At 34.9% G+C, this 12,699-nt stretch overlaps 1 protein-coding gene across 1 annotated transcript; it reads right to left on the bottom strand.

The window, feature by feature from the left end:
• Positions 1-6,721: 6,721 nt before the first annotated feature.
• Positions 6,722-11,925, bottom strand: LOC120300719 (vomeronasal type-2 receptor 116-like). Its single transcript, XM_039327089.1, has 6 exons — positions 11,726-11,925; positions 10,875-11,166; positions 9,822-10,497; positions 8,338-8,525; positions 7,757-7,883; positions 6,722-7,620 (listed from the first exon to the last, which is right to left on the bottom strand). Exons 1-6 carry the CDS (start codon positions 11,923-11,925, stop codon positions 6,722-6,724), a joined length of 2,382 nt encoding a protein of 793 aa, XP_039183023.1.
• Between the last annotated feature and the right edge of the window lie 774 nt (positions 11,926-12,699).

The following is a 12,699-nucleotide window of genomic DNA, read 5'->3' as shown; positions in this document are numbered from 1 at the left end:
TGTCACAAACTGTCAACTTCCTTTCTGAATAATTTAAATTATTTGCAGTATAATAACCAAATTCTATCAACATGTCCTGGCCCTGGCCTTTGCTGTGAAGGAGATCAGTGAGAACTCACAGATCTTACCAAACATCACTCTTGGGTTCCACATCTGTGACAGTTACCACAGCTCAAGGATGACCTATCACACCACTCTAGATCTGCTTTTCAAATCCCAGGAATTTGTCACTAACTATAAATGTGATAGCCGGAAGAATCTCATGGCCATCATCGGAGGATTAGGTTTTGATACATCATCTTATATTGATGAAATTGTAGTTTTCTTCAAAATTTCACAAGTAAGTTCTGAAGGGGTTGAGAAGAAAATTCTTAATCTGATTGTTGCTATGGAATAATTCATGAGAATCAAAGATTAGGCTTAGGTTTGCGTTAAGATGTTCTATATGGCTTAAAATCTACTTAATCTTGGCAATCTTTTCTGAAACTACATTGCCAATTTTATGAAGTGTGTATCCAGGGACATTCAATAACTGAGGGAAGTTCTGAATATAGTAGGCCTTGCTCCCATTAAAACAATTGATCTCTTATATGTGTTTGAAATAATTCCAAGAAATTTCTTTTTATATTAACATTTAGAAGAATTTCAAGAAAATAATTTCTTCCTTGGATATATTTTGTATGAAAACCTAGATCAGGACAATTAGATTTGATCTAACAACTCAACAGAATACTACTCTACTTTCTTGCAGTTGACATACGGTTCATTAGCCCAAGATGCATTTGAGAACAGTAAGCTCTCTTCACTTTATTTCATGGTCCCAAAAGAGGACCATCAATACATTGGGATTATCCAACTGTTTCACCACTTCAACTGGACTTGGATTGGTATTTTTGCAGTTGACAACAATGATGGAGAACACTTTTTACCGAAAATGGAGCCCTTACTTTTACAAAATGGAAACTCTTCATTGTTCATACAAAGGCTTTCACAACTGGTCCACTTGGAAGATGACACAGAATTTTACTACACAGTTTCAAGTATTTCTATCAATCTGATGAATAACAAAGCCAATGCATTTCTTGTCTATGGAGAATCATTGGTAATAAAATGGCTAAGAGTTGTTACATTTCTGGCAGATCCTGAAAATAAGGAAATTGCATTATTTAGAAAGGTGTGGATCACAACTGCACAGATTGATTTCGTACTATCAGGCATTCAAATCAATAGGGATCTCCAGATCTTCCATGGGGCTACAGTATTTCCTTCACTGTTCATTCAAGAGCAGTTGCAGGTTTCAAAGAATTCCTTCAGACCATAAAACCTCTTTCAGTCTGCAGAGATGGGTTTCTGCAGGATGTTTGGGAACAATTATTTGACTGTTCATTTCCAAAACCAGAGTTAAAAGAAATGCAGAGCAAGCAATGTAATAGGGAGATGAAGCTAGAGGATCTTCCTGGACCTGTGTTTGAAATAGATATGACTGGCCAAAGCTACAGCATCTACAATGCTCTTTATGCTTTGGCTCATGCTTTGCAGACTCTGTACATCTTAGGTTTCAATAGCAAAAAAAGTATGATGGGTAAAATCTTGACTTTCCAGATCTTCAGCCTTGGAAGATATTCTCCCTGCTTTAGACAGTTCTTTTATTTCAGTGTGCAGTTTGATGTAGGATAACATTTTGAACCCAGTGTAGAAAGTCTTAATATTTTCTGCACATGGAATCAAGTTCAATGTGATCTTTGAGAAGCGACTATATAAAATATGGTTTAGGAGTCAGTAGGAGTTGTTTAGAAAATTATCATCGCTTGCACCCTAAGAGATAGTTAATTTAGATTACTTTTCATTGTCTCCTTCAATAATAATAAATACTGCCAACATATTTCTGCTTGGCTCATGAATTTTTCAGGATTGGGAAGTTGAGTGTTCTGTCCCTATCAAATGAAACAATAGGTGACCCTTTTTCAGATGTGGCATCCATAATATGAAACAACCTTATGTTTGTAATCATCCCCTCTCTCATCTAACTATCAAAGTATGCTTGAGTCTCAAATACTAAAATCTGGCTAAAGGAGATTAGTCAGACCTCAGACTGTCAAATAACTTCATACCAATGAGGAAAGATTTGATATGGTCTAGGTTAAATTAGTTAAATAATAATTGGAGGAAGTTACCTAATTCCAATGGCCTATCTTCATTCTGCTTTGGGTGATTGTTCTTTTTTATCTGTTCTTAAAATAAGATTAAATTAATAATAAAGTAGATATGTACATTTCCATGCAATATTGATTACCAAATTTAATAATTATTGTAGGAATGAGAAAAATAAGTGAATGAACTTGAATATGATGTTCCATTCCTCTATTATGTAGGAATGAGAAAAATAAGTGAATGAAACTTGAATATGATGTTCCATTCTCTCATTCTTTTTCAAGCAGCTTCATTCATTTCTTTTAACAATTCAGCTGAGGAGACAGTCTTCCTGAATGAGAAAGGGAAAGAAACAGGTGGATTTGACATCACCAACTTGATCACATTTCCAAACAGATCCTTTCAAACAGTAAAAATTACGAAGATGGATCCCATGGCTCCAAAAGGGAAGAAATTATTCATTGATGAAGAGAGGATTGTCTGGCACCCAGTTTTTAACCAGGAATCGAGGCATTTAATCAACCCTGCTTTAATCCATTAATGAACATCAGAAATACAATTTCTATTTTTAAAATAAAAAAAAAACACTGGCATATTCTTTGCAAATATTGTTAATGGTCAAGCATTCATCAAATTGACAAAATAACATTACAATGTAAAAGCCACATTTGTATATTTGGTTTGCATTTCCATTTGCATACAAAACACTTTTCACAGCATTGTAACATACAGGACTTTTTGCACAACATTGTAATTTCTATATCTTTTTAATGTCCACTATAAAATCTAGTTGATTCAATGCTCATTTGGGAAGTAAAAAATAATTTCAGTGCATTAAGAAGAAATATCAGAAACTGTTTTACAAAACCCTCCTTTTCAAAACATTTTCAAGTTTGTCACCAGATTCTTCTACTTTCTAGATGCAATGATGTTGTTTCCCTGGAATTTGGAAGAAAGGGATTGAGAGGATCAGTTCTGCTGCTATGACTGTATTCCATGCCCTGAAGGGAAGATTTCAAATCAAAATGGTAGGGTAGGAATTCTACCAATTTTCATTAGACTTAAGCAAACTTGAATATATAAGTTTAGGATGCATAAAATTAGTAAAGTGATTTTTCAATAATTTAGAAGGTATGGAGGACAAATTCCTTGATTTTTCTTCCAGATATGTATGACTGTTTTGAATGTTCAGAAGATCATTATCCAAATAAAGAAAATAAAGAATGTATCCTGAAACGGGTGGTGTTTCTAATCTTTGAAGAAACCTTAGGAAATGGTTTTGTTTCTTCTTCTTCACATCTTGGGTACTTGGAACTTTTATTAAGCACAGGGATACTCCCATTGTCAAAGCCAACAACCGGTCTCTCACCTACATCTTACTTGTTTCTCTTCTGCTCTGTTTCCTCTCATCCTTGTTGTTCCTTGTCCAACCTGGCAAAGTGACCTGCCTTCTCCGACCATCAATGTTTGGCATCAGTTTCTCAGTGGCAATTTCTATTGTATTGGCCAAAACCATCACTGTAATTGGTACTTTCATGGCCACTAAACCAGGATCTCAAATGAGGGAATGGATAGGAAAAGATTGGCTTTTTGTACTGTCCTTTCCTGTTCTCTCTTACAAGTGTGTATTTGTATTCTTTGGCTGTCAACATCTCCACCATTCTCTGAGATGGACATGCATTCAGAGCTCCAAGAAATTATTTTACAGTGCAATGAGGGGTCAGCTTTCTTTTTCTATTGTGTCTTGGGCTGCATGGGTGTCTTGGGCATCGCCAGCTTTGTTGTTCTTTTTCTTGTCCATAAATTACCTGACAGCTTCAATGAAGCCAAATTCATCACCTTAAGCATGTTGATATTTTTCAGAGTATGGATCTCCTTCTTTCCAGCCTCTCTGAGCACAAAGAGAAAAGCCATGGTAGCTGTGGAAATCTTCTCCATCATGTATTCCAGTGCTGCATTACTGAATACATATTCTTGCCAAAATGCTACATCATAGTTTAACAACCGGAGCTAAACCATAGGGAGAAATTCATAAAGAGGAATTAGTACATCATGTGATATTTCTGGTTCAGAAAAATTCCTGAAAAAAGAAATAGAAAGATAGTTTGCACTTTACAGGAAATATATACAGTATAAAACTTATAGAATCATAGAAGTTTTTATTCCTAGGAAAGAATGATTAATATAGAATATTTTTGATTATTAAGACTTACTGCTCATTCCAGAATAAGTTTTTATTTTGCTGCAATTTCACTAGTTTGCAAGATTTTTCAACACAGCTGTTGAACTAGACTTTCATAATGTAGCTTTCCTGGTTGCTATTAGGGTATTTCAGATATTGTCTTAAACTATATCCAATGTTTGCAGAGACATTTTCATGGATTTTATACTTTTGATTCATAAAGCATTACATAAATATAGTAAAATGCTAATTAAAATTTGATGGGTATATATTTAATATAGTATATCAGTTTAGGATTTGTTAGAGTTCTTTGAAATGTACTTGTACTATACATTTAAAAGCATTTTTTAAAACTCCTTCATACTGGGTAATAACCTTACACTCTCTTTCCGTTAATTTATATTTCCACTGTAATCTGTTATCAGGTGTTAATGACATGGGACATTTATTGAAATGATATGAAATGTATTCTTCCTTCTGTCCCATCCTTTTTTCAAAGTGTATGCGTACCAATAAACATAATAAAGAATGATTTGGTTTGGTTTAAAATAAGAAGTCTGACATTTTTCAAGAAAATTAAATATGAAATTCAGCCTAAATCCTAGAAAAAATATACAAACTTCTCTGACAGAGGAAGAGACTACAAAGATGAAAATACCTGGAGGAAAAGTTAGAGTGTTCCACTAGATGGAGATTCAGAATAAGAGAGTTGGAAGGGACCTTGTAGGTCATTTAGTCCAACCCTCTGCTCAAGCAGGAGATCCTATACCATTTCTGGCAAATGGCTGTCCAATCTCTTCTTGAAAGCTTCCAGTGATGAAGCATCTACAACTTCTGAAGGCAAACTGTTCCATTGGTTGATTGTTCTCACTGTCAGAAAATTTCTCCTTATTTCTACTTGAATCTCTTTTGATCAGTTTCCATCCATTGTTCTTTGTCTGGCTTTTGGGTGGTTTGGAAAATAGGTTGACCCCCCTCCTCTCTTGGACAGCCCTTCAAATATTAGAACACTGTTATCATGTCATCCATGGCCCTTCTCTTCACTAGACTAACCATGCCCAGTTCTTGCAACTGTTCTTCATATGTTTTAGCCTCTAGGCCACTAATCATCTTAGTTGCTCTCCTCTGCACTCCTTCTAGAGTCTCAACATCTTTTTTATTGTGTGGTGACCAAAACTGAATGCAGTATTCTAGGTGTCACCTACTAAGGCTTTATAGAATGGTATTAATACCTCACATGATGATAGATAGGTAGATATGTAGGTAAGCATGTAGGTAGATATATAGATAGATTAGATATGGTTAGATAGATGCTATCTATCTATCTATCTATCTATCTATCTATCTATCTATCTATAAGATAGATAGATAGATAAGTAGGTAGGTAGGTAGATAGGTTGGTAGGTAGGTAGGTATGTAGGTAGGTATGATAGATAGATAGATAGATAGATAGATAGATAGATAGATAGATAGATAGATAGATAGATAGATAGATAGATAAAGATCCAACATGAGGACTCTGCTTCTGGTTATAGATACCATGCTGGTTGTTTCCATTGCTCCTCAGTAAAAATGTTTGGGAGTGGAGATTAATGTCAGACACAAAAAAAACAGGTCCACACATGAAGGTTCAAGTAAACTGATTTATTGCTTAAAATCTATGCACAGAAATCTACTTCATGAATGGTCAGTGTATGGTTAGAACAAAATAAGGATCAATGGCATTCAAGGGGTGGTTGCACTTGTGGCAATGTAACTGATTCCTCTTTTCATTCATCCCTCTGATTCTACCACTCTTCTCTTACATAAATAAAATCACTCTTCATTATAGATATTGGGCAGCATACACTTTGAATAAAGGTTGACAAAGAAGCAAGAATACATTTCATTTCTTTTCAATAGATTTCCATATTACCACAAACTGATAATCAATTACAGTGGACCTATGTTTATATATAAAGAGTGAATAGTAATGATTCAACATGACATTTTAAAAACAAGGTGAAATGTACAGCATTCAGAAACTTAGTAAATTTATGCAGTGGTTTATAAATAGAAAGTATAAACATCATGAAAGTAGCATGTTAAACATTGGACAAGCTTTGAGTCAACATCTGAAAAGTAACAATTCATGAGAAATCAATTTTTTTCAAAGTCTCTTGAAGTAGAGTGTTGAAAGAGACAAAGCATTATATTCCATCATCTTGGAAAATAGTTGGAAATGAGAAATATTTCTTTGGGGCAATTATAATAAATCTTGCTACAAAGACTAATCCTTCACAAATCCTCCTTTGACAGAAATAAAACTTCTATATATTTCCTCTAGACAGCAAACAGTCTTTCTATTCTTTCTGTCACTAACTTCTTTGGGCCAGAAAGATCACATCACTAATTTCTCTTTGTGAGATGCTCCCTTTGGTTTAGTTCAGGCCGGAAAACAATGATGTAGCATTTTGGCAAGAATATGCATCCCAGTAATGCAGCACTGGAGGACAAAATGGAGAAGACCTCCACAGCTACCATGGCTTTTCCTTTTGTGCTCAGATAGGCTGGAAAGAAGGAGATCCACACACTGCAAAAGGCCAACATGCTGAAGGTGATGAACTTGGCTTCATTAAAACTGTCAGGTAATTTACGGGCAAGAAAAGCCACAATAAAGCTGGCAATGGCTAAGATACCCATGTAGCCCAAGACACAGTAGAAAAAGAAAGCTGACCCCTCATTGCATTGTAAAATAATTTCTTGGAGCTGTGAGTGCATGTCCAACTCAGGGAATGGTGGAAATGTTGACAACCAAAGAATACAAATACACACTTGTAAGAGAGAGCAGGAAAGGAGAGTAGAAAAAGCCAATCTTTTCCCTACCCATCTCCTCATCTGAGATCCCGGTTTAGTGGCCATGAAAGCAACAACCACAATGATGGTTTTGGCCAGCACACTAGAAATGGCCACTGAAAATGTGATTCCAAAAGTTGATTGCCGGAGAAGGCAGGTCACTTTACCAGGTTGGCTGAGGAAGAACAAAGAGGAGAGAAAACAGAGCAGAAGAGAGACAAGCAGGATGTAGGTGAGGGACCGATTGTTGGCTTTAACAATGGGAGTCTCCCTGTACTTAATAAAAGTTCCAAGTACCCAAGATGTCAAGAAGAAGAAACCAAGAGCTGATGAGGCTAAACCAATTCCTAAGGTTTCTTCAATAGATAAAAACACCACTGGTTTCAGGATACATCCTTTCTTTTCTTCATTTGGATAATGATCTTCTGGACATTTAAAACAGTCATCCATATCTGGGAGGAAAGTCAAGAAATTTGTCATTTCGGCATTCCAAATCAGTGAAACCCATTTTATTAATGTTATTCATTTTAAACATGTATATTAAGGTTTGTTTAAGTCTGATGAAAATTGGTAGAATTCCTACCATACCATTTTGATTTGAAATCTTCCCTTCTGGGCATGGAACACAGTCATAGCAGCAGAACTGATCCCCTTCAATCCCTTTCTTCCAGTCCCCAGGAAAACAAGGGTCATTGCATTGAGAAAATGGGAGAACCTTACCATAAATAAACAAACAAAAAATGTTTTGAAAAGGAGGGTTTTTAAAACAGATTCTGAATATTCTCCTTAATAGAGTGACATGATTATTGACTTCCCAAAAGGATGGTGAATTTAACAACTTGTTCCACAACTTAAAAGGATGTAGACATTACAATGATGTACAAATGTTTCTATTGAAGGGCAGGATGAGTAAATTGCACATGGTGACACTCCCATAGAAACATACTCACTCTTGTGATTTCAGATGGAAATGCACACCAAATATGCAACCATGGCTTTTACATTGTAATATCACCTTTGTCAATCTGACGAATCATTGATCATCAACAACATTTGAAGGAATATGCCATTGTTTATTTTAAAAAAAAACAGAAATTAGATTTTTAAAAAGATGTGTTCAATATGGGATCCTAATCGACTAAGGCATGGTGGATTCATTAATTCGATACCTGGTTAAAAGCTGGACTCCAGACAATCAAATCTTCATCCATGGATAATTCCTTCCCTTTTGGAGCTTGTAGATCCATCTTTCCAATTCTAACTCTCTGAAAGGATCTGTTTGGAAAAGTGATCAAATTGGTGATGTCGAATCCACCTATTGCTTCCCCTTTCTCATTCAGAAACACTTTCTCCCCAGCTGAATTGTTAAAAGAAATGCCTTGAAGAAATGGATGGAGCTAGTTGAAAGAGAATGAAAGAGAGAGGATGTTGAGAGCTATATAATAGAGATGGGAAAATCATATTCAAGTTTCATTTAGTTATTCTTCCAATTGCTAACACTATTATTAAATATTTGTGCTTAGAATTTGGATAATCAATATTGCAAAACTGACCAAAGAGGGAAGCAACCTGGAATTAAGGAGAAATTTCCTAACACTGAAGACAATTCACAAGTGGAACAGCTTGCCTTCGGAAATCATGGGCACTCCATCACTGGAGGTTTTTAAGAAGAGATTGGACAGTTACCTTTCTGAAATGGCATAGGTTCTTCCGCTCGAGCAGGGGGCTGGACTAGAAGACTTCCAAGGTGCCTTCCAGCTCTATTCTATTCTATCTAAGTGCATGATAATGTACATGTCCATACTATATATTTAATTTGATATTAATATAAGGAAAGAAAGAATGAAAGAGTGCAGCAGAATTTAAAAATGATTCTGGAATTTTGTGATTTCTTCCAATTATGTTTTAGGTCCACTACTTAAACAACTAATTCAAGATAAGTCATATCTAATCTTTTCTCTTTGATAGAAAGTAATTTGACAGTCTGAGGTGCAACTAATGTTCTTTAGCCAGTTTTTAGAATGAGAGACTCCATAGAGAATGCAAGATAGAGATTATTGCAAACATGTTTCATGTTTATACAGTATATCTTGGTGATCAGAATAACAACAGAAACTACCTTTTCTGTGTCTATTTTAGACAGAACAGTGTTTCATAGTCAGAAGGGACCTGAAGGTCTTCTAATCCACTACCTTGCTCAAGGAAGAGATCCTATACTTATTCATATAAGTAGTCCTTCTCTTCTTAAAAATCTCCAGTGTCCAAAACTTCTGAAGGCAAGCTGTTCCACTGATTCATTGTTAATTATTCTCACCATCAGGAAATTTCTCCTTATTTCTAAGTTGTTTTCTCATGCTTGATTTCATATGGAGAAAATATTAAGACTTTACACAATGGGTTCAAAATATAATTCTACCTCACACTGCTTATTGAAATAAAATAAGGGTCCAATGCAAAGGGAATACCTGCCAAGACTGGAGATGTGGAAGGTCAGAATTTTTACACATCATAGTTTTTTTTCTATTGACATGTAATGTGTATAGAGCTTGCAAAGCATGAGCCACAGCATGAACAGCATTGTAGATACTATAGCTTTGTCCAGTCATTTCCATTTCAAAAGCAGGTCCAGGAAGATCCTCTAGCTTCATCTCACCAGTGCACTGCCTACTCTGTGTTTCTTGTAATTCTGTTTTTGGAAATGAACAATCAAATAATTGTTCCCAAATTTCCTGCAGAAACTCATCTCTGCAGACTGAAATAGGATTGATGGTCTGAAGGAATTCCTTGAAACCTGCAACTGCTGTCGAATGAGCAGTGAAAGAAATAGCCCCATGGAACATCTGGAGATCCCAACTGATTTGAAATCCTGATAATACAAAATCAATTTGTACAGTCATGATCCACACCTTTCTATATAATGCAATTTCTTTCCTTTCAGGATCTACCATAAATGTGACAGCTCTTAGCCACGTAATTGTCAATGCTTCTCCATAGACAAGAAATGTGTTGGCTTTGCTAGTTATCCAGTTCATGGAAATAATTGAGATTGTTTGATAAACTTCTGGGAAATCTTCTAAGTGGATGAGTTGTGCAAGCCTTTCTATGAACGATGAGCAGATTCCGTTCTCTGAAAGTAAGGGCTGCATTTTATGTAAGAATTTTTCTCCATCATTGTTATCAACAGCAAAAATCCCAATCCAGGTCCACCTGAAATGGTGAAGCAGTTGGATAATCCCAATGTACTGATGGTCCTCTTTTGGGATCATGAAATAAAGTGAAGAGAGTTTACTAGTCTGAAATGAATCTTGAGCTACTGAGCCATATGTCAGCTGCAAGAAAGTGTAACAGTATTTTGTTGAGTTGATAGATCAAATGTAATTTTCCTGATTTAGTTTTCATATAAAATATATCAAAGGAAGGAATTATTAATATGGAAAGGAATTTCTTGGAATAACATCAAACTCATATAATTGATCATTTCTTTTGATAAAAGCAAAGAATACTATGTTCAACTCTTTTTCCAGGTATGTAATATCTACGGACTTCTTATATTTGCATTGTAGTTTCAAATTTATGCTAATAGAGCTTAAGCCAGGTAGAACATCTTAATACAAACCTAAGCCTAATCTTAACGTTCCTTAATTATTCCATAACAACATGAAGAACAGAATATAGAATTTTTCTCTTTAACCCTTTCACCACTTACTTGTGGAATCTTGAAGAATTGAATAATTTCAGCAATATGAGATGATATGACAAAATCCAATCCTCCAATGATAGCCACAAGATTCTTCCGGCTATCACACTTATAGTTAGGGACAAATTCCTGGGATTTGAAAAGCAGGTCCAGAGTGGTGCGATAGGTCATCCTTGCATTGAGGTAACTGTCATAGATGTGGAACCCAAGAGTGATGTTAGGTAACATCTGGGAGTCCTCATTGATCTCCTTCACAGCAAAGGCCAAGGCAAGGACGTGTTGATGAAATTTGGGGAATACACTGCAAAGAATTTAAATATCATAGTTGTAAATGTAAATTGACAATTCCCATAAGGTGGCAACATTTCTGTACTGTATGAATAACAAATATTTTTTCTCTGATGATAGTAGGAAGATAATAGCTTTCCTAAAATGCTTAATAATTCATACACAGTTTACATTTATTTTACATAGTATTTCCCTGACTTCCAACAAATATGTACTACAACAATTACAAGTAGTGACTTTTTTTCAAATTAATATATTTTCTATGTGATTTTCAAAAAATGGTATATGAATAGATTTAGGAGGTATCACTTGCATACTGTATGTGTATTTTGTGAGGAGAGATATGCAAATTTTTTCAAAAAATATAGACTTCTTGATCTTAAATTTTGTACATTTCATGTGAAAGATTTTGAAATAATCTAAAGTTTATGTCTTCTCTCACAACCAGGTACAATTCAAAAGAGGTTAAGTCATAGATTACAATAAAAACACTAAATTTATGCACAAAGATATACTCATATTAAAGATTCTTGAAAATTTGGATAAGTTTAGATAGATTAAAAAATTATTACCCTGGTATTTCATAAGGTTTTGTAGAAGGATTTTCACTAAATTTAATTTCATAAAGGTGGTAAGCAATGTGAGATGCCATCCCACCAACGATGAAGTCTCCAGGCTGGTACCACTCATGTGGAACAAGGAAAGCATCGCTTGCAGGGCATTTCAGAGAAACTACTTTGTACACCAAAAATATCAGAAAAAACATTTTCATGCTTTGTTAGTCTGAAAATGTTTTCCCTTCCCTCCTACTGATCAAGAGGTAAATATAATCCAATACTTCATCTAAAGATTGATCCAAGGCTTATCTCTGAGAATGCACCTAATGAGAAAAACTGTCAGTTTTTATTTAAAGATCCACATGAGCGCAAAATTGCATCTTGAACACCATCAGGATTTGAACAGATACTCTGGGAGAGGAAAACAGAGGGTAGAAAGCTGAAGCAAAGTATATGACAGAGCCATTATTACCCTTGTGCCAAACTTCCTGTGGTTGAAGTGTTACTTTATATCCAAACTGATACCTTGATCATTGCTGAATATAATTCCCTTCTATGCAGCCTTTGGTGTTTTGGCCTAGCTAAGAAAACATGGTGATTCCTGTAGTGAGATAATTGTTCTGTTTTGATGAGATAATAATTGGCCAATGGTTCAACTATTTTTTTTTAAAATGAGCAAATGTCAATGACAGTAATTTTTTTTTTAAAAAAGTTTTTTATTTATAAAAAAGTTAAAACAAAGATGGACATAACATAACATTCCAGTGTATATATTCCTAACAATTTGTTCCTCATCATACATATAATTCTTAATTTCTATATATACATATTTTTCTATACAATACAGTCTCTAATTTGTTTCTCTATATACTGACATACAGTTTTATATATCTCTATCTTAATGCTAACTTAAAACCCAAACATTTCTCCTTGATTTACACCAACAACAGAATTTGTCCCAGATTTCAAAGTAATCTGACTCTCTCTTG

The sequence above is a fragment of the Crotalus tigris genome, unplaced genomic scaffold (assembly GCF_016545835.1).
Source record: "Crotalus tigris isolate CLP2741 ecotype Arizona unplaced genomic scaffold, ASM1654583v1 scf7180000017614.5298720, whole genome shotgun sequence".
Taxonomy (NCBI): Eukaryota; Metazoa; Chordata; class Lepidosauria; order Squamata; family Viperidae; genus Crotalus; species Crotalus tigris.
This window is presented reverse-complemented; position numbering and strand designations above follow the sequence as displayed.